This window comes from Convolutriloba macropyga, chromosome 4 (assembly GCF_964194025.1).
Source record: "Convolutriloba macropyga chromosome 4, txConMacr16.3, whole genome shotgun sequence".
NCBI lineage: Eukaryota > Metazoa > Xenacoelomorpha > Acoela > Convolutidae > Convolutriloba > Convolutriloba macropyga.
Window position 1 is genome coordinate 11356592 of NC_134471.1, and position 27151 is coordinate 11383742.

A 27151-nucleotide genomic window follows, 5' to 3' on the forward strand; every position below is an offset into this window, starting at 1 on the left:
ATACATAGAGACCTGAGGCTCTGGGACACAACACCTCAATGAGCTGGACCCCAGATGGTCTTGGCACCGAGGCTCAAGTTTACTCTGGCTTGGAATTCATTCCTCTAAAGGTCAGTAGACTAAATACCTACGGCGCTGGCCAAAGGGGAGGTGCACTATAGTTGAAACGGTGTTTGATAGTCGCTTAAATTTGAATTGTTTTCAGCTTATTCAAAAAGAATTGCCGTGAAATATGAGTATATGAAACATTTATATAGAAATAATTCTTTTCGACTTCATCAAAATCTCTAAAATAAAGCAATCCTGCTGAAGACTTCAAAAAATAACTCAATGTGACACCCCAGAAGATATATTTAAATGAAAAGGCGTCTAGGAAAGTATACTTGATTTTTGGGAACATTTTTTTGGGCAACTCTTGGATGAATTCTGCAACGAATAGTACGAAATCTGTCTGTTGCGCTAAGTCTGCCACAAGTCGCTGAGAATTTTTGAAAGGCGAATGATATTAATGGGTTGGGTCCCATTATTCATTTTTTACACATTCGTTAAAATCTCTTTAAGAGTTCTTATATGGTGGTTCTTTTTTCTTGTGACGACTCGAACCAAGTATTTTAGCTAAAGCTAAACGGTTGATTTTTTTTAGCTAAAGCAAGTTTATTCATTAGTTGAACTTTTTTCTTTTTGTTGAACGACGGATTTTAACAGCAGCGTAGCTTTTCTGTACAGTACTGAGGAACGGGTGGTAAGAATCAAGGTGAAAAAATTTCTAAGAGGAAATTTTGACCCCATACTTTTTCACGCCTACCCCTTTTTTCGCACCCCACCTCTTTCCAACCCCCCCCCCCTCACAGACACCCTCAACGACGTTTTCACCTACGCAAACCGCAACTACTCTCCTACTATCCCCATGCAACCCTAGCTAACTACTCTCCCTAACTAACCCTCCCTACAATTACCCCTCCACTACCCCACCAGTATTATCTTTGTGAAATCTCATGTTTACTCGTGTTTTTGCCAGCTTGTTTCCTCGCCTCTTGTGCGAGATTTTTTTAAAATGATTTATCAACAAAGTTATATTTATACATAGTGTACATAATTTACAACATTTCTTATTTTAGATTGTTAAATTTGAAATTGGTTATTTTTTAAACTAAGTTTTTAAATACTCAAAGTAACAACAACTATCAATTCAGTCACACAGTAAAATTAAGGGCAACAGAGACCTAAAGAAGAAGTGACTATTCGGAGTTATTGATTAAAGAGCTCAATTCTTTATTCAGTTTGACAAGTATGCAGAGTTGTCACGATTATCGATCAGGAATGGTTCCGTTCCATCAAGATCATTAGTGTTCAAGAAATGATGTCTTTAGAGAATTTTTAAACTTAAACTTTCTAGTGCATTTTGGCTCAGGCTTCATTAGTTGTATCATCAATGTTTCAAAACGTTTTTGTGTTTCAAAAATTGTGGGTTGAATGGATATCACTAGTGTTGTGTCTTTTTTAATCAGCTCTAATTAAATAAGAACACCTGAAAAATTTCAGTTGTTTGTAATTCCCCAGTTTACGTTGCATGGAATGAAGTCGCGTACCAAATAGTTTATTAACTTCTAAGTGCACTACAGTGCTTGCCATTTGCCCTTCAATTTTCCCGTCGAGATCGGGGTAATAATCTCAGCGGTGGGCGAGCTTTGGTTCTGGTTGGCACTAGCTGGCATCGGAACTGGCGATTTCGCGATTCGAGGTGAAATCAATTTGGGTCTTTGGTTCAGTTTGGAATTAGTTGATATGTTAGCATTTTGCTGCTGCATCATTTGTGCGTGATGGATTTGAGGGTTAGTTGTATTTTGTGGGTTTGACACATTTGCGCCGCCCCCACTTGACGATGTAACTGTGACGCTGCTGTTCAGACTGGTTCGCTCAGAATCAAAACCAAGACTGGAAGCCGCGTATGCTGGGTTGTTAAATGGCGTGGGTTGTACGATCTGGGTTTGACCCGGTGTTGCTGAGATACTTTGAGTCGAGTTACTTTTCGATGATCCGCGACTTAGAAATTTCTTCTCGAGTAAATTCAAAGCTGACGTTTTCTTGGGGGCAATATTTTCGTTGGTACTTGCGGCGTTTTCAGCCTGTTTTAGTAGTTTCTTCTCGGCTTTTTTCAAATGTTTGGGCTTTTCATCTTGAGCCCGAAGCTTTTGCAACGATAGTTCGTAAAGAAATTTGAACTGATCACGCTCGCATATAATTTCAGACATTTTGCTCTCGGCAGTTTGAAGTTTTTTTTCCAGTGATTGAACTTGAGTTGCAAGGTTTCTATATTGAGGTGAGTTTTCTGTTTGATTTTGTTTTTGAAGAGTTTCAATATCTTTGCGTAACCCGTCAATCGTTGCCTTTCCATGATAAATTTGCATTTCTTGGGATTCCATTCGAGTTGTGAGGAATTTCAGGTTCTCGGCTAGAGCTTCGGCTCTCGCCTCTGCTTCTAATCGCTCTCTTTCAAGCTGCTGCAACTTTGTCATCATTGCTTTTTGGTCAGACCCATTTACATTTTGTTGTTGTTGAATCAACAAATTGTTTATTTCACGTTCAAAATGCTTTTTGCCGTCTAAAGCCTCTTTCAATTCTTGTTTTAAATTAACCAATGTTCGTTTGAAGTTTTTGTCGTTTTCTGTCATTTGAGACTCAACTCGTTTCAGTTTTTGCTCTAAAGTTTGGCATTTTTGTTCAAAAAGATCGCGTTCCACAACTTTCTCTCTGGTGGCAGCTACAACGTGATTTGCCTTCTCAAGTGTTTGTTTCAACTGTTCCACTTTTGCTCTCAGTTGTGAATTTTCGTCCATAATTGTGGCTAGTTTGTTCCGTAATTTTGACACTTTGTTTTTGTATTCCTGAATTTGTTCAGATGATTTGGAGTTTTGTTCATCACCTGTCGTGGGAGCTGAATCGTGATTTTGTTCACTCATATTTTGAATTGTTTGCTGCAATTTTTGTTGATCGTTATAAGCCTGGTCTAATGCTTTGAATAGAACCTTGACTTGCTCTTTCTCCAAAACTGAAATGTCCTTGGCTGCGATAAATTTCCTTAGAAATTCCAAAACGTGAACGGGCGCCTCCGACTCGGGTAAATCATTCGGAGACTTTTGGGCGCTGTTGCTTATTGGGGTTTTTGGTCGAACTGGGCTGTTCAAAATTGCTGACGTGTTATAGTATTCGCCGGAGCTGGCTTGGTTCTCAGTATTCTGTTCAGAGTTGTCATTTTGGTTCGCTACTTCAACGCTGTTGTCAACTCTTAAACTTCTGTCTTGTAAAGGCACCGCAGCATTTGACGAGTGACTTAAAAGAACAATTTTTGTCATTAAATCTCTATTTTGGTTCCAAGCTTGCTTCAGTTCCTGTTTCAATTGCCTCATTGCTATCCGTCCCCGAAGTTTCATTTCGTTTAGACGTTTTGCTTTGACATCGTCATCAATTGGCGGATTCTGATTGGCTGAATTAGACCGCGCAGTGATTGGTTGAGTATTCTGGTCCATTAATTGCGTCTGCATGTCCTGGATATGCTTAAAGAACATTCTAGAAAGTTCTTCAACTTCTGTCATGCATTTTAACTCGGTTTTTGAAATCTCGCCTACGACTAAATTCTTTTCACGTGTCGCATCTTGTCGAGTTTGTTCGGAAAACTCGATTCGTTCAGTTGCATAATCAAGCATTTCTCGTAATGCTATGATGTCTTCGTCTTGCACAGCATCCTGACGAACATTACGTAACTCTGTTCCGATTCTTGCGTAACCACTTGCGTTGCTTACGTCATACTCCATAAAAGTACTTGGTTCCTCTTCGTGGGCCAACGGACTATTTCGGACGTTTATGGCTGAACCGGTTATAGTCCGGGCTTGGTTTTGACTTGCATGGTTTCTGTTGTCTGGGTTTGGAGTGCTTCGATCATACCCAAAACGACCTTGAGAATTTGACTGAGTTGAACCCGAGGTTGAGGACGCGTGACTTAAAGGAGTGATGTGAACAGGGGTTGATGATCCAGACTTGGACGCATGCACAATTTCTGAAACCGGATCTCGCTTCTTCGAAGCCGAAGTTGTTGATTTCGTTGACTCCTCGACTTGGGATTGGGATCCGGTTGTCGATGCTGTGGGTGACAAAGTCTGTTGTCGGACTGGACTTGGTGGAGGTTTGTTGCGCGGTGAACGTACATGGCGCTGTGTGTTGTTGTTATTAGTACTGACTGAAGATTGGTTGTTCTGGCTTTGGTTATTTAAATTTGATTGGTTGAGATTTGGCTGTTTTGGGGTTACTGGCCGCGGTTCGTTTTCATCCTTAGTTTGGTACGGTACCATTTTGTGAGGGCAGGAACTTACAGGAACTGAGTAATTAGACGCAGCTACCATATGTGGAGCCATTTCTTGTTTACCAGGCTGCAATTTTTGTATTGAAGGTGCCCTAATTTGAACAGACTGAGTTTGCAAGTTATTAATTTGGTTAGTACTGGCTGGCTTAGTTATTGTGCTAGTTAGTGATGAGTCTTTGAAATCGTTAGCAGCTGATGATCTGTGTGGCGAAGCGTCCGCAGTTTTAGGTTGTTCTCGAAATGCAACATGAGGGCGTAATCGACTGTACGTTCCGTCATTGGTTATCTCGGTTGTCACTGATACGTCAAGTTTTGGAATCGGTGCCTGCATCGCAGATTGTGAGCGTCGTTGCGGTTTGACAATTTGGGCATTGGTTGGTGTCTCGCCTCGGGATCCAGGGTTCCTGGGAGGTGGAGGGGGTTTGTTCTCCTGAACTGATGAGGTGACCCCAGCGTCCGCTAGGTTGCTCATTGATGGGAATTTGGTCTTCCCGGCTGAAGTCGGAGGCACTTTGATGATTTTTGCTTTCGGCTCATCCTCCTGACTCCCTTCACCATCCTGGCCCGAGGAAGCTTAAACAGACGTTAGCTTTCAGATAAAAACAACTACGCAAACGCCCCCCCCCCATGTCACAAACCGTTAAGTTTTCAGCTTTCTTGTTTTCAAAAAAACGAATCGGAATTTTTTACCGTTAACATGCGACGTCATTCAGATGCATTTTACAACTTCATTGGGCAATGTTCGTTTTCTTTTGAAATCGGCCGCTTACTCAAAAACGGGAAGTAAATTCTGGGGAAAAGCAGAATATTTTTACGTCAAATGAATCTTTACTCCCCTCTTATGTATGTATGTACGCTAATATGTACTGCTTCCAGAATGTTCTCGGATTAAGATTATACTTCGGCCACTATTAAAAAATATATTGATTAGGAATATAGACTACTTTAATAAAGAAAGGAAAAAGTAAAACAGCTCAACATATTAAGTTAGTTTGATTAAACTTTTTTGTTCAAATAAATTGATAAAGTTGTAAACACCACACCTGCTCTGACGTTGATCAGTTGGTTGAAAATTACAAACAATTTGAACAATAAATTGTTTTTCTCTCCTGAAATGATGTTAAATAAACAATCTTGGTAGATAACGTTTGAACGGACCTGTAGCTTCCTCGGAGGAGTACTCCCGGAACCTGTAAGGGGGTCCCGGGAAGTTCTCCTCGTGCAGGAATGGCAGGATCTCTTTGAACTTGGGTCGCATGTTGGGTTGTTCGACGAGACAGGAAGCTATGAGGTGTCTGGCTCTGCTGATTATTGTCACTGGCAGTCTGGTACCCCAGTCAGCGTTCAGAATCTACACATTAACTCAAATGATGAAGTTAAACAACCAACATAAAAATAGGATGCCTTCCGTTCGTATGTGTCACCCTAGCTTAGCAAGCCCATATTAATTGGACCAATCTTAGCTGCAGTGATGGTACCACGTGAAACTTTCAGACTCAAAACAGTGGCCATAGTTAACAAAAAGGAGAATTTATGCTCACAAAATGAGCAGTCAGAAATGTAGGGAATAATAGCAAAGGACAGCTGAGAACAGGCTACTGTTAATGTTACCAAACAGTGATCAAAGACTTCCAAGAAGGATTGATTACTTGATAAATCTATTTTCCTCTGCGGTAAGTTGATTTAATTCAGAATTACACTTGTTTATCCCAATAATCGGAGGTTGTGAAATCAAATTTTACCCAAATTACATTCACAGGGCCCTAGATTATGATCTTACATATTTTTATCATCTCATTTATGTGTTCATTTATGTCGAAATGACACCGATGTATTTTTTACCCTGTCTATGTCGAATGACTCATCTTGTCCCCTTTTGAACACAGTCCAGAGCAGGAACCCAAAAGACCAGACATCGCTGCGACAGCTGAACTGGTTTTGGTAGAATTCTGGGGGAGGACTCTTCACCTAAAATTTTAACTTGGCCTCAAAAAATGATCTTGTGGTATGTTTGAACACACTGATAGCGGTTATATTCTTTATCATTCAGCATTACAAGCTAATTAGAGGATCATGTGTGTTATTTTTAGATGAATGTTATTTTGGATCTTTTCCGCGTTGTGCCCCCCCCCCCCCCCCCAGTTTAATAGGCGCATATTGTTCGCACCCCCCAGACGCACGTGCCACATTTTTACATAATGATTTACTATGTAATGGCACGTGCTCTGTAACTGGGGGGGGGGGGGGGGGGCAAAACGTACTGGGGCACAAACGGAAAAGATCCGCTATTTTTTTAGCTTGATGCGTAATATGCTTTGAAACACGCACGTTCAAAATGCCAGATTGCTGTATTGCCAGATTCTACCATACCAAATTTTCTTATGTACAGTTCCAGATTTTAAAATGTAAGTGTGTGTTTCAAACAAGATTATGTGACTGTTGCTACAGTCACTTGGAAATTCTGGTTTGCAACCTGGACCGCTGTATGCTTTTCAATTAATGATGCCAGACTTTCTCAGACTTTTATCAGAGTTTCTCATGTGAATTCTGTTTCATTGAAATGAACTCTCAACATCAGTCGTTTTACAAAAAAGACCTGGTATTATTTTATATCAAAGGCTAGCAAATCCCGAAGTCCTATGAAGAATAAGTGTTCAGAATGCAAGGTGAGAAATACAGTACATGTTATTGCTGATAAACACTTTAGTGACCCGTTTTTAGTTCATGCAACCTTGTTTTAATCAATTCTAGTTATTTGAACGAAATGACGTCTTCTAGAAATGGATACTCTGGTGATTATAGAGTTCGCTCATATGATAGTAAGATCTATTATGTCCCCCCCCCTCCCGTGTTATTTATGACCTCCAGTTACAAATTATATGTTGTTATGTAGCACGTTACTGTGTAAGAAAATAGCGCGTGCGCCTGGGGTCATAAAAGATTTAAGCTCACTAAGCTGGGAGGGGGGACCAAAACAGAATAGATTCTGATATGATAGTACTACTGACCTTGTAAATGTATTCGGGTATCATTAGTGATTCATAGTCCCCCTCGTATCTGCTAAGGTGGAACCCAGTCAGCTTCACCCGACACACCTCGTCTATCACACAGTTCTCAGCCGCCTACACAAAGGAGAACAGGAGAACAGCGTTACAAGATTTAATTGCTGTTTGGTCCCAGTTCGGTGCCCTGCTACGTAATATCATGATTGATCTGTATACCTAACTGCGTTTTACAAGAAGGCAATTTATAATAATAGGAGCTGCTTTTGGGAACTGTTTCCTCACAATGTCCTACAACCAACCCCCTCCCCCCCCCCTTGAAATGATAGTAGCACCTATTGTATGAAAAAAATCCTACTTCAACTCAAACTATTTTTTGCCAGATTTGATCTTCAGTTATGTACACTCGATCATTGCCGTAATATTGAAAGGCGGGCTCGTAAGTCAAATAATCCTTTAATTGCCCCATAACCGCTATTATATCAAGACACGTGGTTTATGGATATTGTATAATTTATTTGGAGTGTGAATGCGGGAGGGGGGTCAAAATTGCAAGTTTCCGAAGCCATTGGGGTGCTTACCAATTCGTTATGGACAATTCTGCGTTCCTCCAAGTACTCCATGGCCTTGCAAATGTCCCTGGATATTTTAAGGAGGTCGTTGGGTCTCAAAAGTAGTGACATTGTGTTGCGGTGCAGGTACTCAATCAGAGATCCCTCACTCAGGGACTCCGTAACAAGGAAACATCTAGAACATTCTAGACCACAGCCCAGGAGAGCTGCTATGTTTTCGTGCTTGATGGCCCTGTTCAAACAACAACCATATTTTAAAGGCGTTGAAAGGAAAAAATAGATTGATGCAATGAATTTTTGGTGGGGAAATTTAAACAATCTAATTTTGCAAAGTTCAAAAGTTAACATTTATGTATTCTAATCAGCCTTTCAGCGTCATTCATATCCAATGATTACAAATTATTTTATATTGACTAGCTCCTCAGGCGTTAACAAAAGCAGTGTGAAAGTGGGGGCTGAAGCTTTTTCAATATATGCTCCCTAAAATCAGGAGTTTTGAACACAACCGATTCCCTAATCATTTAAAACTAACATTAATATTTTGCTGTGTCGTGAGAATAGAGCTTTCTGATCATCCATCGCCCCTCCCCCTCCAGCATGCTGGTGACCATGGTTACTGTGATTATGACTGTGGTTGTGTCCACTGTCTCTGCACTGCTGTATGATGACGTCACTCTTCCTCCAGTGCCCAAATCTCACATCCCAAGGAAGGCGAAGGTCAAACGGCTGCACTATCTTCACCTCGTTCAGCTGCAGAGCGAACAAGTCTGAAATGTACAAGCAAAAATAGTGATCAAATTTCACTTCTTAAGGTACCAAAAGAAAAGAAAAAGCGCTGTTTATTTGGGCATCTCATCGTGGATTGTTTGTTTAATTTGAGAACATTTTTAATTACTCAACCATCACTGCATTAAAATTTCCCCTAACCTTTTATGGCAAGTTTTGATGCATTTTTTTGCACCTAACACGTAATTCTTCTGATTTATGAATGTCTCCCGAGCAATGTTTTGCTCATCAGGGATGAAGGGAAGGTGGAACGTTTTGCAGAAATTGATGGTTATTATTCAATGATTGAGTTGAAATTAAGCCCATGTTAATTATTTCGTCGCGATCCATAGTGTTGTTGCGGGGTTAACCTTATATAACAGAAATGGGGTTATATAATGGAAAGTATTCATTATCCTTTGGAAAGTATTCATTATCCCCTTGCTCTTAAATTGATTAACCCGTCTTACATCGTATTAATCCTCATCATTAACCCCCCAGCACCCACTCCCAACCCCCCCCCCCCCCCCACCCCCCACCCCCACAAGAAAAAAATGTAAGAGTTTTGAGGGTTAGTTTAAAAATTCTCGCAATAGAGCGCGAAATTTTTAACACCACCACCCCCCCCCCCCCATTCATATTTGTGGGCAGAAGCTCGACGCGGGTGGAAGTATAGCTGGTAGAAAACTCTACCATTTGATCAAATAAAGCTGTATGCAGTGGGAAAATGTTGCTATCATTCACACGCCACCGTGTTGGTTCGAAAGGTGGTGAATGCACTGAAAAGTTTTTTAAAAATGAGAGCTATTTTTTCATTCCCAGCTTTAGAGCTCGAAAAGATCAAGCTGTGTCAAAAACTGAACTACCCCTACCATGCACCACAGTTGAACCACTGTCCGAGAAACTTGCTCTACTTTAAATGGTGTACCGCTGTACTGGAACTTTGATCAACAATAACTCCTCGCCTATTGATGTCTTTGCTCCGAGAAATGAAGTCTCTTTCTAAAGTCTAAGTTTAGAGCTGGGATGCCTTAGTCTTTTCTCTTTATATATCTATAGACGTAAAATAATGGCCCTTGCATTTGAACTAACCGTCGATAAGTTTCCTCTCTGGAAACTTGTCCAGCATGATTCCCAATCCTGGACTCTTCTTGTAGTGATCAACCAGTTGCTGGATGCTGGCGAAGAGGAGTCCCTTCCCTATTCTGTAGTAGCTCTTCCCGTCAGAGTCCAGAGTCTCAATGTCGAAGTTCTTTATTGTTCGCATTGTCCTAAAATTCTACGATGCAAATCAGCTGAATGCTACCCGTCCTGGTGTTCTAAGAAATTTTCACCTCAATACTTCTTACCAGAAAAAAAAACAAATTCCGCGTGGAAGATGCCATTTTTTCGACAAAAAATGCGACTGATGCTATTTTTTCGACTGAAAAGCGCAAAATTTTTTGAAATCAGCTTAAAGCCTTATATATTTTCTTGAGCTCGCATAAGAAAAATAAGTAGACTAGAGAGAGAGAGAGAGAGAGAGAGAGAGAGAGAGAGAGAGAGAGAGAGAAAAGACACTTGAATTACTATCATACAGGTACAAGTACCAGAAAAATGTAACCAACATTACATTATTATGACAGAAAGTGTATGGGTAGATGAACCAAAAAAGGTAATTTAAAGTAGTTGAGGAGTTCAAATGTAATATACTCAAGCTCCTTGTTCGGGTTTAATAAGAACTTAAGATAAACCTAGAAGTTAGTAAAAACCTAAATATTGTATAGCAGATTAAAGTTTACAAGACCGCCAGTGATCATTGACTGATTTAGAACAATTTGTTGTTTGTGTTTTCAGTAACAATTTCTGAATGTAACAAAAAATTTCCGAGTTTTTTCAAGAAATACTTGGACTCAAAAATATGGACAGACGCGCATACAAGTATTTTTTGCTACTGTTTTCAATGGCATTGACAAAAATTGAGCTCGGCAAAAATTTAATTAAAACAATGCGAAAATCTCAAGCAGAAAGATAAGAAATTTTACCAATTGAACATTTAGTTTTGCCAAAAACCAAAACAGATTTTGAACTCAAATTCGATCAAATTCAAGCCACAGAAGAGAATTGACTTAAGTCTGGAATAACAACAATTTTACGGTAATTGAGTCCTTTGTCTGTCAACAAAGCAAATGACCTTACATGGCAAATACAAATAAACGGACAAATCTGAAAAAGTTCTCTCTTACGAAAAATAGTGGTGATAAAATTATGGAAAAAAATCTTGATTTGCAACAATTTATCGGCAAAAAGAGCTGTTGATTTTCAAGGAAGCATCTAACGATACTTAAGCAAAAAAGAAAAAACACTACTTTTTTCGGAAACGGGCAGAATTAATATTATAAAAACAATTCACATCATGTTGAAACTCAAAAAAAAATCGTTGCAAACTCAGAAAAAAAATGTTTTCAGTAACGATTTCTGAATTTAACAAAAAATGTCCGAGTTTTTTCAACAAATACTTGGACTCAAAAATATGGACAGACGCGCATACAAGTATTTTTTTGCTACTGTTTTCAATGGCATTGACAAAGATTGAGCTCGGCAAAAATTTAAATAAAACAATGCGAAATCTCAAGCAGAAAGATAAGCAATTTTACCAATTGAACTCTTAATTCTGCCAAACACCAAAACAGATTTTGAACTCAAATTCGATCAAATTCAAGCCACAGAAGTGAATTGACTTAAGTCTTGAATAACAACAATTTTACGGTAATTGAGTCTTTTGTCTGTCAACAAAGCAAATGACCTTACATGGCAAATATAAATAAACGGACAAATCTGAAAAAGTTCTCTCTTACGAAAAATAGTGGTGATAAAATTATGGAAAAAAAAATCTTGATTTGCAACATTTTATTGGCAAAAAGAGCTGTTGATTTTCAAGGAAGCTTCTAACGATACTTAAGCAAAAAAGAAAAAAACACTACTTTTTTCGGAAACGGGCAGAATTAATATTATAAAAACAATTCACATCATGTTGAAACTCAAAAAAAATCGTTGCGAAAATCAAACAGCTTTGTTCAATACACGGAAACAAAGCAGGGAGAACGACGAAGTCAAATAAAGACGTTTAGACGTTAAACAAAATTCTACTTTTTAAAAAAGTGTGGCGTCAGTTATAATAGATTTAAAAAAATATCAACTTTGTTGGAAAATTTTTCTCATTCTGTGTTAGAAAGCAGCAACAAATGTTTTCTTGTTACATTGAAAGACAAGATGACAAAAAGCGAACGCTTGTGAATAAAAGCAAATTGTGAAACTATACAAAAACCACTAAAGTTTTTCAAAAATGATTGATATCAAAGAAAATAGCAAAAAGTATAAGCTGAATTGGCTGATTTTTTCAACGGGTCACGTTAATTGGTCGATGAAATTTGTTACGATTAGGACTTAAACCTTATTTTTGCAGACAAACTGAAAAGCCTAAAACTAATTTAAAAACACAAAATTTATGGTTTTCTAATGACAAACTAACACAGCAAAAAACGTTAAATTAAAAGCAAAATTTTTAGTTACTTTTTTGCTTCAAATTTGCGTTAACTTACACTAAGAACAATTTGATGGAAACAGCCCCCAGTTGAGTGACCAGAAAGTGACCCGGGCTCTGTCTCTTCAGTATAGCTTCTGCCACATTCTGGGGGAGGTCTTTGAAGTACCACCCCTCCCTCCGCACATCCTCGAATCGGATTGGTTTGCCCGTGCCCCCATGGCGACGTCCAGTGGAACCTCCGTTGGCTGTGGATGGGGCAGTGGTCCCAGGATGGGTAGCGGAGGCGGGTCGCGAGTTGACCTGAAGTGTTTGACCTGAGAAACTGTTTTTATTCTGTGAAAAAAAAACCTATTTTTGATAATCACGTGTGAACAATTTGTTGCGTATTTTTGCACAGATTATCGTTTGTCTAGCGAAGTATGAGGAGAAGGTAAGACTATACAATATAATTTATATATACCATATAGGTGTTAAAGCATTTATAATTAGTGTTATAATTTACCGCGGAGGGGCAATCGGTATGTATGTGCAAACTCAGATATCTCTGACAGAAAATTACCATGTCCAGATATTGGATTCGTTGTTTTTCGCCTTTTTGATTCACATTACATGTAGTTCATCACTACGAATGCCTCATTTTTATTGTTTTGTTTCGCTACGTACTTCTTTTTGCATTTGCTCACTTAGATTGGCCAGTTTTCATTTAGATTAATTGGCAAAAGTGTCTAGTTCCTTGGCAATTCAAATGCATAATAAATGAATGCACAAAAAACATACGCTTTCTGTATTGGAATAGGGGACAGAAGGTTTTCGAGTTTTGGATTTAAATCTTAATTAGTTTTTTTTTAAAAAAGTCATGATTATGCGCTTAAAATTTCAAAAAATACACTCATTGCAATTATACGGTATTGAAGTTAAATATGGGCTAGAATGCGAAAACCTACCTGTAGTTTGACCGTAATGAGAACTTACAAAATTATCTCTTCACATTGATATATGATTTACTGTTTTTGGTCGTCTTTGATTGATCATTTTTTAGAACATTCAATTTTCGATTTCTTTTTTACTGCCGTTTACTTAATGTCTCTTCTCCATGAAATTGTATTTTCGTTATTTGTGATTATTTGAATATGATTCATAAAAACAGTATAACATGCACCTCATACACGTCATTAAAAAATTTGGCAAAATTTAATTTCTTGCAAACTATAGGGATGTGTTTTTTGTTTAAATTGATAGAAGATTTCCAGCGCGCATAGTGTTGAAATAGTAGCATAAAAGAACGTTAAAAACCCGGAACGGTATTTAAAAAATGTATTTGATGAAAAACTGTACTTTGACTAATTGGTATTATTTCGCGTGCATTTGTAAAACGAAAAAAGAAATTTTTTACAATAAAAAGCATTTGAATTGTATTGGAGTGCTTTCTTTTTACAACTTTGGGATTTTACAAGAATGGGATTATTGGAGAGCTGTCTTTTTTCTTAATCAATTTTGGTGGAGTAAATTTTGAGGAGGGAAATGAACCGCATGATAAAATAAGAAGTGGTTTGGTTGCTTAACAGAATTGAAGAGTGGAGCGAAAAGAGAGTGGTCTTTTGTTCATATCATTGTCGAGGAAGGGAAAAATATAGGTCTAAATTGTTTTCTAAGCTAGCAATTTTTTTTTGGCTTTTTAAATGTTTTTTTTTCAATTTTTAACTAAGGCATTTCGCTATGATATTTAAACAATTTTTGGTTTGTTTTGATAGAGTCTTGAATGTTGTGGTAATTAATATATGTTTTATGCTAGTTAGGAGTTTTTTCAGACATTGTGATGATTTTTAAGCAAATTTTAGCGATTTTTCGCCTAATGTTTTGTTTTTACAGCATTAAGTGGGATTTGAAAGGGAGCCTAATATCTATGCTGTGTTTAGATACTGAATGATTACTCCTTCGTGCGTATAGAGCCTTTTTTATTGAGAAATGTGACTAAAATCGTGAAGTTTGAAAATAATTTTCCTAATTTTTTGAAGTTTATCGTTTTATCTACAAATTTAGACAAGTTTTGCAGCCTGTTAGGACTTGCCGTATGTTTTAATACCATTCCTATGCTCTTATTTGCTTAGGGAACTTATCCTTGGCTTTGTGTGCCCTTATAATACTAAAAATTCCGGTATCTATTCTAGTTTTTTAATTCAAGTTGTACTTAAGAGCTTCTTTTTTAATGAATTGACTTCAAATATTTCGTTTCTTCTCATGAGTGTTCTTAGTATGTACTGGTTATTTTTTGTGGTACTGTTTTGTAGGCCGAGACGGCTCTTCGTGTCGTTTCCGGAATTCTTCCGGCTATTTTTTTAATCCGGAACTTCTATTTAGTTGTTTAGGTCAATCTGCTGAACAAAAATGGAACAGAGCGAAAGATTATAATGGTTTTTGTTCAAACATCATTTTGAGAGAGAGCGAGAAAAGTATGCGCGGAAAAAAATTTGTGCAAAGCGAGCGCTATTTTTTGATCACGCGCGTGGCATTTTCAAAGCGATTTTTTAGGTTTGACTCAAATTTTTCCAAGGAGGTTGTTTGTTTCATTTAACTAACTTATTACTAGTACGATTGGATTAATTCTGAATCTTTGAAGCAAATATTAGACTTTAAGATGCAATTTCGAGCCAAATGTTGCAGTTTGGCACTGTTAGCTGCTCTTTAGCGGTTTTTGTAATTTTTTAAATTCCATCTATAGAGTTTTTGGTTGAAGATAGTTTGGTAAATGGTTTCGCGGATGATTCAATTCGAGATTTTAGTTTTTGGTTCTGTTTGTTTAAGTGTGTACTGGATATGCAGAATATCGTGATCAATGTACTGGAGAATATAATAAGAGCTAAGCAATTTAATCTGTGGTGAAAAGATAACCAGTTACGAAAAGTGTTTACTGAAATGTTACGCTTTAGTTTTATTATAGCCCACAATCACTTAATTCAGACTGTACATGTAAAAAATTTTTTGATTACAATTCAAAGAATTTGAATGGTATTGGGGCGCTGTCTTTTTTTAAGATCTGTTTACAAATTTTCATGATTTTTGAAGTCAAATTGGAGTAGTGATTTTGGTGATGCCGAAACAGGAAATGGAGCAAAAAGCGAGTGGTTTTGTGGCGTGAAATTTTTTTGCTCTAATTTTGAAATAGAGTGAGAAAACGATGTTTGAACAAAAATTCGCTTTCTCGCTAGTTATTTTTTGTTCACATGCGGCAATTTCACTCTGATTTTTACCGTTTTTTTCGATTTTTTGGATCGATTTTTTTTCTAAATGGTTTATCCAATCCATTCGCAGCTCATTCTAGGCCTAGTTTTTTGTTTGAACCAAATTTTCGTTTCTTGCTAGTGGTTTTTTTGTTCACATGCCGCATTTTGACATTGATTTTCTATTTTTTTTTCTTATTTTTTGATCTAATTTTTTTTTAAAATGGGTTTTTCAGTTCACTCATAGTCCATTCTAGGTCTGGTTTTTCTGTTTAGTCAATGAAAATTCTTTGAACTGTACGTCAGGACTTGTCCTTCTATGTTTTTGCCTTGCTGGTCTTTAAGTCAGCGTGCACTTGTATAAAAGTAGATAAATGATAACTGTTTTCAGCGTTAAAAACTTCCCAGCTGTTTCATTTGACCTCATTGACATGACTTTTCGATACTTTATTTTGCTAGTTCCTGAAAGTTCCTCCCAATGACAATTCTTTTTTATATCAAAAGCCAGTTGGATTTGGAATTGTGTTTTTGAATTTTTAATTGTTATAGATTTTTTGCCTTACTATTCTGGTTTCCAGTTCTTATTTTCAACAAATTTGGATGTCGACCAATAGATATTTGTCATTATTACTATCATTTTGAATCTGTGGGCTCACCGAATTGGGTAACATCATCTACCTCCAATATCGATTACTAATTGTGAAAAATTTAAATCAATCTATACTTTTAATTGGTTGTTTTTTGATGATGTAGATTATCTAATTTGTTTATAAATGTTGTCTTTATGCCAAGCAATGAAAAAAGTAACGTTAATCTAGAGGACGCCGTTTTAATTTGGCCAAACTTTACGGAAATTTTAATGTAGATCTCTCCAGACATCGTTCCTAAATGGTAGGTAATATGGTCTCACCTGTTTAACTGTGCCTAAAAAACTGTCTCCAATATAAATTATAAGTTGTCTATTAATGTATTAAGTTTTTTGGTTGTACATAATGGGTTCAATTAGATGCATCTGAGATTGTTTTGAGGAGATATGGAGTGGTAAAGTTTTCAATGAGATCAAAAACGTCTCCTATTGAAACTCAAATATTTGTTTTAGAGAAAAATAGCAATTTCACTCTGTCTACTATAGTTTCACTTGGGATATGAATTGTCTTAATAATATCACTGCTGAAAAAAAACCTAACTAACAACAAAAAAAACAATATTATTCATCATGCAGTAATTGTAAAATTTACGATCGAATAAGACAGGTTTGATCAATTTAAAAATGTCTTAAAGAATATTCTGGAATATTTTTTGCTTAAACTGGCTTGACATTAAGGAAGAGATTCGAACACAAGCTGTATTTTATTACACCAATTTAAAACTAATTATCTCGGCTAACTTAAGCGTAGTTTAATATTTCTCATGGCAATCGATTTGGGGTAAAGCCACCCGTCAAATTGTCTCCGGTATCTAACCTTCTTTGGGTCGACTCCAATCAAAAAAGGCCATTTTTGTTTTACTATCCTCTATTTGGGCGAGACCAAATATTTGTGTTGACATTATTAACATTTTCAGGCAAAACTATTAATCTTACCTTTTCAGGCATACAATCTTTGCAAACCACTATTTTTTCTCAATTCCAAGAAATATACGAATGCCACGCGCAAATATGTCGCAGTGTCTCAGTGTCCCACAGTTGTAAAAATTCCGATAAAACGCCCAGAATATCCACGTTAAGAATTTCTTTAAATATTAAGATATTTTTTCAATTTTTTTTGTTTATTTTTGGTTAAGAAACACAATTGTCACATGATACAATGTACTGTAATAATTATGTACATATTAGTAACCATATAAAGGTTGTGAAGATTCGAGCAAATTTCAAATTTTTCAACGCACTTTACAGAAAACTAAAATCATGCGTTTAAAATGCACGCATTACTAAATCATGCTGTTGTGTTATACAAAGTTTTTGAAACTAATGTTTATTTTTTAGAAAGCATATTCGTGATGCGTTAACTCATAAAAATTCTTTTTGTTAAAAATTACAAAGTCTTTGTGCATTTATTCTTTTATTTATATGACCTCATGTAGTTTTTACATTGTTATACGCCTGCCAAATTTTTGTTCAAGTGAGTTTTTTTTACTTATTCATGCAAGAATGCGATACAAATATTCAAAAATACCAGCTAATAACAACTGTGAGGTACGAAAAATTACGAGCGCTTTTAAGCCAATTTGTCAAATGTGTACAAGTTATTATAGACTATTCGCATCAAGAAACAATTACTGTTTTCTTTCTATTACAAGATTGTTAAGAACGGCGAAAAATAACGACTCGAAAACTCACCCTTAACTTGTTTACGCGTCTCAATAAAATCAATAAATTTGAAATTAAGATAAAAATAGCTTCGGATACTTAGACCTATCAGATTAATGATTGAAAAAACTCTTCTGTTGTGTTTGAATCATTTTCAGCATAAAGGTAGTCATGAACAGATGCAATTCTTCGGGCTGTCTTCGATTCTGCTCATTTGGTTCTAGCTTTATTCCCAGGCTGTGCTCTGGATACATGGAGGGCGGCAGATCCCAGGATCACTAAGATGACTTGGATCACTAAACTGTCGGATACGGGGCTAATATCGTAGACAGTGACCAAAGCTGTTGGAAATTTTGAGCAGACTTTAAAAAGTGATTTGTACTTTCTCTGATGTTTCGACAAACCAACCATTTTTTACCTGATGTTGCTAAAACGGTAGAAAAAGCATAACAAGCTGACTAAGAATACAAGGGGGAGACTTTTTCTGCAACGCGGAATTTTACAAAGGGGTAGGAAAGTTAATTTTTTTTACTCATTACAAAAATTGTCCCCCCTGTTTTTTTAGGTGTCTTACGTGCCGTTTTAGGTGTGTTTTGCAACTTTCTCACCAATTATTCAGCACTGCTTGAGGAAGATGCATTTACGTGATGCAATAATACACGGTTAATATTAAGTTTTGCCGTGCATTTGTAGCACTGTTCTTACTAAAACTAGCCTAACTTTCAGCCAAGAAAGTCTGTATAATAATTATTTTACACGTTTATGAAGATATATGTCTGTTGTATCGCCAAATCCAATCCCTATTAAGACTAGTTCACATTGGTGATGAAATTCTAAACTTTGTACGGGAGGGAGGATTTATTTATAATGAATTATCTCATCCCGGTATGTTTTCCTTACATCTTTTCACAAAAAAAATATTTTTTGCAGTCAAACTGTTAAAATGATTAGGAACATAAAGGAGCTGTAATCATCCTCTGAACGAAGTGTTTAAAAACCGTTTTAGCAAAAAGTAATTTCGGGGCTTGCTTGTAAAATAAACCAGCTGCAGCCAATTGGCTGCCACAATTTGGAACAGCTGTGATAAGTTATCTCAAGCACCTTCTCTCCGTATTGTCAAAGGCAACTGTATTCAATAACGTTTTAAGGCAAAAGCACTTCAGAAATACTCGGCAAATCTAGTTTGTTAGCAGGTCTTAGTCTAGGTCACCAATTTAAACTAATCCGTTCGAAAAACCGAATTTGTTAGGCTAAACGAACTCTTTTGAGCCATTTTGGAAGTTATTCTTAGTAGGAAATCGGCTTAGGTATTTCTGAGAAATAATACGTATGTTGCATTTAGGAAGGAAAATCTAAGCGAAAGTTTTGATATAATACGCACAAAAATTCTCTATCTAATGATATAATTTATTCATTTCAATTTACTCGGTAACATCCTCCTGCCCGCAAGAAAATGCTGGGAGGATCGGTACAAGCTTAACGAGTGGGCGGACGAGCGATCCGGACGACGTGCGTACGACGGCGGAGCGGGCGACGCTGTCGGAGCCGTAACGGAGTTCTTCAATCCCAGCAGTTGGATAGTAACCCCTAGGGTTGCTTTCCTCAAACGATCCAAACTAAATCACCAACCTTGAGGTGATGCTCAGCAGGCGTCTGCCACTTAGTTCTACGGTTCAGCGCAGTTACATACTCCTTAAGCCAACGCTCCCAAATTGCATTGGCTTAAAACTGTGCACAGGCGTACCGCTTACGATGATCGAACTCGTCGGCCTCAGCGATAGACAAAATTCTGGTTGCTTGGTTACCGAGTAGAAAAGGGTTAGGTGTTATTGCGCCTAGGTCGGATAGGTCGGCGCTTACGGGCGTTAAGGGACGTGAGCTAAGTGCGTATTCGACCAGACACGAAGTAGTGTTCAACACCTCATCTGGGAGGCGACGTGTACTGAGGATAGTGTAAAGTACTCTTTTAAAACTACGAATTAACCTCTCCCAGATGCCTTCTTGGTGTGGCGCACTGGGTGGATTGAACCTCCACTTAATGCCCTTTTGTGTAAGTTCCGCGGCAATGTTAAACGTATTTCATTTTTCCACACATTCACGGAGCTCTTTCTCCGCTCCGATGAAGTTCGTAACATTATCCGACCAAATCATAGACGGAGTACCCCGACGGGAGACGAACCGCTCCGTTCCCATTACGCAGGAACTGGTGTCCATGGACGGGACAACTTCCACATGGACAGCCTGAGTAGTGAGACAAGTGAAGAGAAATCCCCACCTCTTTTCGATAATCCGACGAACTGTGACGTAGAATGGGCCGAAGTAATCGACCCCGGTGTTGGGAAAGGGAGGAGACTGGTATGCGAGTCTCTTCTTCAGAAGGTCTGCCATTATAGATTGAATGGTTGATGCACAGAACTTTCTACACAAGACGCAGTTTGATTTGATAGAACGCAGTGTGGAACGTAGTTTAAGGATGGCATAACGTTTCTGTACTTTTGACCGTAAGTAAAGTAATCGAGTCCCTGATGATGGTTCTTCAAATGAGTATGCCGCAAAAACAGTTTAACAAAATTATGACGTGCATCCAGCACGATAGGATGCTTATTGTCAAATTCAATTTCCACTAGCCGTCGGAGTCGACCAGAAGAACGGATGAGACCATGAGGCCCAATAAACGCAGTAAACTGAGCAATGCGGCTTCTCTTCTTAACGGATTTATTGTCAAGAAGATCCTTTCTTTCGGTATTAAAGGACTCGCCTTGAACCAGGTACTGGAGATGACGCTCGGCTTCGTCCAGCTCAACAGGGTCCGCTATGCTGCCGTCTACGGTACGGTAACTTTCATGAGATCGTAAAAGACGGAGCACATATGCGGTGACACGAAGTAGCTTTTGTTAAGAACTGAACTTATCAAACGGGATTAGATTACTGCTTTGTTAATTAGGGGGCTTGGTTACGGATGCGGCTAGAGATGAGATGGAGTCATCATTTTGTTTCTAGGTTACAACGCCGAGCTTGATGTTATCAACGACGTCAGTATTTGGTACAAAAGGGAATTGCTTAATTCTCAAGAAGTCAGAACGCCTCACCCAGCTACTTGATTGCCAAAACTTCAGCAGACATACCACGCGTGCCAGTATCTGCCGGATTATCTCAAGTGGCGACGTGGTTCCATTGGTCAACGCTGGTGTTCTCCAGGATTTCACTAACACGATTTGCAATGAAGATGGGATGTTTGTTTGTTGAGTTTATCCACTGCAAGACGATGGTACTATCTGTCCACATAAATAATTTATCCACAGTAACCGTTAATGCTCGACAGATTTACTTTTTTAAACGGGCAGCGAGGAGAGCGGCTTGTAATTCCAACTAAGGAACCGTCATTACCTTCATAGGTGCCACACGGGCCGTGCCCAGGACAAACACCAGCTCTGTTTTAATCTCCTTGGAAGTGTAAGTTACTTGAGCCCTAAGAAAACCTACTGCACTGAATACGTCTTGCGAGCTATCAACAAACATGTGGAGTTCAAGGTGTTGGAATGGTCCTGAAAAGTAACCTCTCGGTATAGTTATCTCAGCTAATCGCGGCAGTTCAACACCAGGCAAATAATCTGTCAACTGTGTCTTTAGGTAACTCATCATCCCAACTTTTTCCATTGACACGCCAAATGTCTTTCAAGATTAACCGAGCAACAACGGTAAACGGTGCGACAAGACCAATTGGGTCATAGACCTTTGACACTAGGCTTAAGACCAAGCGTTGTGTTAAACTTTTTGTGATGGTGCTGTTAGTACCCCTACTCACAACCAGAGTATCATTTTTATGATCCCACTTAAGCCCAAGCACGTGCATTGATTCCTCCTTGGATGAAACGATGACCTTCGGTTCAGTGGATTGAGCAGAGCCATCAATTCGGTCAGCCAGATCTGGTACATTCTTTACAAACTTAGTAAGCTTGAACCCACCTAGATGGAGAAGATGTACCAATTCCTTCGACCTAATGAGGGCCCTCTCTGGGGATTCCACTGAGTCTAAGTAATCGTCCATGTAGAAGTTCTCAAGGACGGCTTTCGCAGCTTCTGGGTACTTCTTAGCATTATCACTTGCCGTGCGTTGAAGTGCATAGTTGGCGCAGGTGGGCGAATCTTTTGCCCCAAAGATGTGCCGCGTATACTGGTGTACCACAACATTTGATGTGGGGTCCTCCCGCCACAACAAGCGCAATGATGGTTGATCACATGGTATCACTCCAGCTTGGAGGAACATTCCCTCGATGTCGACGGATACGGCAAATGGATTTTGTCTGAAGCGTAGGAGTACATAGATTAAGTTTTGTAGTAAGACGGGTCCGGTGAGTAATGACTTATTAAGAGATGCGCCATGGAATTTAGCTGCTCCGTTTAGTACCCTACAAACCTTGCCTGGCTTGCTCGGATTAGCAACCGGATGGTGTGGTAGGTACCACTCTCGTTCCGAGCGACTTTCCACTTTTTGAGCATCTTTGACGCTTACTACGTAGTCCTTGTCTAAGTCCTCTTTGATGGTATTCGAGTACTTTTCCCTTAAAGTCTGATCTTTCGTTAGCCGTTTTTCCAAAGATTTTAATTGAACCAGCGCTGAGAAATAATTGTTGGGCAGTTCGATGTTGTCTTCAGCCCATAGCATTCCGACATCGTACCTCTTTCCATTATGCACTGTGGTGTTTTCAAGAATATCAAGCGCACGTGCATCCGCGGCGGATCGAGGGTCTACTTGCTTAAGTGCGCCGTACGACTCCATGTTGTACCAAGACTTTACTTGACTAGCGAGTTCACAATCCTGCTCCATATTTACTTTAAAACTAGTCGATACTAAACCTGAAGACGACGGTAGAGGGCCGCTTAGAACCCAACCTATGGGTAAGCTAACAGCGAAAGGCGGAGTACTTCTCGTCGGAAGCAAAGTACTCTAACGGGTGGATGGCATGATTTACATCTTGTCCAAGTATCATCTCAATGTTCCCATAGCAATATGTGACTGGATGTAGAACTGCTAAGTGCGGGTATGTTTCCTGAAGTGCTTTAATGTTGATGACATCGGCGCCTACATTCAAATCTTCCTTTACGTAAGGGCTGACTTTAAATGGTTCAAATGATTGGTTGTCGCGTGGTGTTACAATTAGTTCAACTAACTTAGTGTCTACAACCTCCTCGGTATTTATACTCTTGACTGTTAGTTTCAATGCTGTACCGCGCAAACCAAGTCCATTTGCAAGGTCATTGGACACCCAAGAGTTACTGCAAGCTGTATCGCACAAAACTAAAGCCATGGTATTTTTACCAGAAGAGCTCATCAACTGTAATTCAGTCACCTGAAGGAGGCCTTTAACATTGCTCACAGATGACAAAGTAGTGGTCTTACTCGATGATTGGACACTAGAAGGTTTACTTTGACTTGCGCGAGCATTAGAATTGCTATTATTGTTGTTTGAAGGGGATTTTGATGGATACACCCTCTCAGCTCCATGGAGAAGTGTATTATGGGAGCTGTTGCAACCGTCCTTTCTGCATTTCCTAGGATTTCGGCATTGCCTGAAAATACTCTTTTCTCTCAGGCATGAAAAGCACAGTTTTGCTTCCGCCACTACCTTTGCTCGCTGAGTGGGAGACTTTTCTTTGAATACCCTGCACTCCCAGATGCCATGGTTACTTTTGCAGACAATGCAGCGAGGGTTTAGAGGCGTTGCCGATGTTGAGGCTGGTCTCTGACTGCTCTTAGTTTGTGTATTAGCAGCAAAAGTTCTCGAGGCAACTTTGGTCTTTACTACTGAGTTGGTGTTATCTTTAAATCTTGCCTTCGATTGAGTTTTTTTTTCAGTCGTAACGAGTGGGCGGACGAGCGATCCGGACGACGTGCGTACGACGGCGGAGCGGGCGACGCTGTCGGAGCCGTAACGGAGTTCTTCAATCCCAGCAGTTGGATAGTAACCCCTAGGGTTGCTTTCCTCAAACGATCCAAACTAAATCACCAACCTTGAGGTGATGCTCAGCAGGCGTCTGCTACTTAGTTCTACGGTTCAGCGCAGTTACATACTCCTTAAGCCAACGCTCCCAAATTGCATTGGCTTAAAACTGTGCACAGGCGTACCGCTTACGATGATCGAACTCGTCGGCCTCAGCGATAGACAAAATTCTGGTTGCTTGGTTACCGAGTAGAAAAGGGTTAGGTGTTATTGCGCCTAGGTCGGACAGGTCGGCGCTTACGGGCGTTAAGGGACGTGAGCTAAGTGCGTATTCGACCAGACACGAAGTAGTGTTCAACACCTCATCTGGGAGGCGACGTGTACTGAGGATAGTGTAAAGTACTCTTTTAAAACTACGAATTAACCTCTCCCAGATGCCTTCTTGGTGTGGCGCACTGGGTGGATTGAACCTCCACTTAATGCCCTTTTGTGCAAGTTCGGCGGCAATGTTAAACGTATTTCATTTTTCCACACATTCACGGAGCTCTTTCTCCGCTCCGATGAAGTTCGTAACATTATCCGACCAAATCATAGACGGAGTACCCCGACGGGAGACGAACCGCTCCGTTCCCATTACGCAGGAACTGGTGTCCATGGACGGGACAACTTCCACATGGACAGCCTGAGTAGTGAGACAAGTGAAGAGAAATCCCCACCTCTTCTCGGTAATCCGACGAACTGTGACGTAGAATGGGCCGAAGTAATCGACCCCGGTGTTGGGAAAGGGAGGAGACTGGTATGCGAGTCTCTTCTTCAGAAGGTCTGCCATTATAGATTGAATGGTTGATGCACAGAACTTTCTACACAAGACGCAGTTTGATTTGATAGAACGCAGTGTGGAACGTAGTTTAAGGATGGCATAACGTTTCTGTACTTTTGACCGTAAGTAAAGTAATCGAGTCCCTGATGATGGTTCTTCAAATGAGTATGCCGCAAAAACAGTTTAACAAAATTATGACGTGCATCCAGCACGATAGGATGCTTATTGTCAAATTCAATTTCCACTAGCCGTCGGAGTCGACCAGAAGAACGGATGAGACCATGAGGCCCAATAAACGCAGTAAACTGAGCAATGCGGCTTCTCTTCTTAACGGATTTATTGTCAAGAAGATCCTTTCTTTCGGTATTAAAGGACTCGCCTTGAACCAGGTACTGGAGATGACGCTCGGCTTCGTCCAGCTCAACAGGGTCCGCTATGCTGCCGTCTACGGTACGGTAACTTTCATGAGATCGTAAAAGACGGAGCACATATGCGGTGACACGAAGTAGCTTTTGTTAAGAACTGAACTTATCAAACGGGATTAGATTACTGCTTTGTTAATTAGTGGGCTTGGTTACGGATGCGGCTAGAGATGAGATGGAGTCATCATTTTGTTTCTAGGTTACAACGCCGAGCTTGATGTTATCAACGACGTCAGTATTTGGTACAAAAGGGAATTGCTTAATTCTCAAGAAGTCAGAACGCCTCACCCAGCTACTTGATTGCCAAAACTTCAGCAGACATACCACGCGTGCCAGTATCTGCCGGATTATCTCAAGTGGCGACGTGGTTCCATTGGTCAACGCTGGTGTTCTCCAGGATTTCACTAACACGATTTGCAATGAAGATGGGATGTTTGTTTGTTGAGTTTATCCACTGCAAGACGATGGTACTATCTGTCCACATAAATAATTTATCCACAGTAACCGTTAATGCTCGACAGATTTACTTTTTTAAACGGGCAGCGAGGAGAGCGGCTTGTAATTCCAACTAAGGAACCGTCATTACCTTCATAGGTGCCACACGGGCCGTGCCCAGGACAAACACCAGCTCTGTTTTAATCTCCTTGGAAGTGTAAGTTACTTGAGCCCTAAGAAAACCTACTGCACTGAATACGTCTTGCGAGCTATCAACAAACATGTGGAGTTCAAGGTGTTGGAATGGTCCTGAAAAGTAACCTCTCGGTATAGTTATCTCAGCTAATCGCGGCAGTTCAACACCAGGCAAATAATCTGTCAACTGTGTCTTTAGGTAACTCATCATCCCAACTTTTTCCATTGACACGCCAAATGTCTTTCAAGATTAACCGAGCAACAACGGTAAACGGTGCGACAAGACCAATTGGGTCATAGACCTTTGACACTAGGCTTAAGACCAAGCGTTGTGTTAAACTTTTTGTGATGGTGCTGTTAGTACCCCTACTCACAACCAGAGTATCATTTTTATGATCCCACTTAAGCCCAAGCACGTGCATTGATTCCTCCTTGGATGAAACGATGACCTTCGGTTCAGTGGATTGAGCAGAGCCATCAATTCGGTCAGCCAGATCTGGTACATTCTTTACAAACTTAGTAAGCTTGAACCCACCTAGATGGAGAAGATGTACCAATTCCTTCGACCTAATGAGGGCCCTCTCTGGGGATTCCACTGAGTCTAAGTAATCGTCCATGTAGAAGTTCTCAAGGACGGCTTTCGCAGCTTCTGGGTACTTCTTAGCATTATCACTTGCCGTGCGTTGAAGTGCATAGTTGGCGCAGGTGGGCGAATCTTTTGCCCCAAAGATGTGCCGCGTATACTGGTGTACCACAACATTTGATGTGGGGTCCTCCCGCCACAACAAGCGCAATGATGGTTGATCACATGGTATCACTCCAGCTTGGAGGAACATTCCCTCGATGTCGACGGATACGGCAAATGGATGTTGTCTGAAGCGTAGGAGTACATAGATTAAGTTTTGTAGTAAGACGGGTCCGGTGAGTAATGACTTATTAAGAGATGCGCCATGGAATTTAGCTGCTCCGTTTAGTACCCTACGAACCTTGCCTGGCTTGCTCGGATTAGCAACCGGATGGTGTGGTAGGTACCACTCTCGTTCCGAGCGACTTTCCACTTTTTGAGCATCTTTGACGCTTACTACGTAGTCCTTGTCTAAGTCCTCTTTGATGGTATTCGAGTACTTTTCCCTTAAAGTCTGATCTTTCGTTAGCCGTTTTTCCAAAGATTTTAATTGAACCAGCGCTGAGAAATAATTGTTGGGCAGTTCGATGTTGTCTTCAGCCCATAGCATTCCGACATCGTACCTCTTTCCATTATGCACTGTGGTGTTTTCAAGAATATCAAGCGCACGTGCATCCGCGGCGGATCGAGGGTCTACTTGCTTAAGTGCGCCGTACGACTCCATGTTGTACCAAGACTTTACTTGACTAGCGAGTTCACAATCCTGCTCCATATTTACTTTAAAACTAGTCGATACTAAACCTGAAGACGACGGTAGAGGGCCGCTTAGAACCCAACCTATGGGTAAGCTAACAGCGAAAGGCGGAGTACTTCTCGTCGGAAGCAAAGTACTCTAACGGGTGGATGGCATGATTTACATCTTGTCCAAGTATCATCTCAATGTTCCCATAGCAATATGTGACTG

At 39.6% G+C, this 27151-nt stretch overlaps 1 protein-coding gene across 1 annotated transcript; it reads right to left on the minus strand.

Moving 5' to 3' along the window:
- Nucleotides 1–1058: 1058 nt before the first annotated feature.
- LOC142337457 (uncharacterized) lies at nucleotides 1059–17359 on the minus strand. The gene is made up of 9 exons (XM_075386685.1): nucleotides 17023–17359; nucleotides 12278–12522; nucleotides 9789–9967; nucleotides 8464–8698; nucleotides 7941–8163; nucleotides 7366–7479; nucleotides 6200–6325; nucleotides 5516–5708; nucleotides 1059–4930 (listed from the first exon to the last, which is right to left on the minus strand). Exons 1-9 carry the CDS (start codon nucleotides 17032–17034, stop codon nucleotides 1617–1619), a joined length of 4641 nt encoding a protein of 1546 aa, XP_075242800.1. The 5' UTR covers nucleotides 17035–17359; the 3' UTR covers nucleotides 1059–1616.
- Between the last annotated feature and the right edge of the window lie 9792 nt (nucleotides 17360–27151).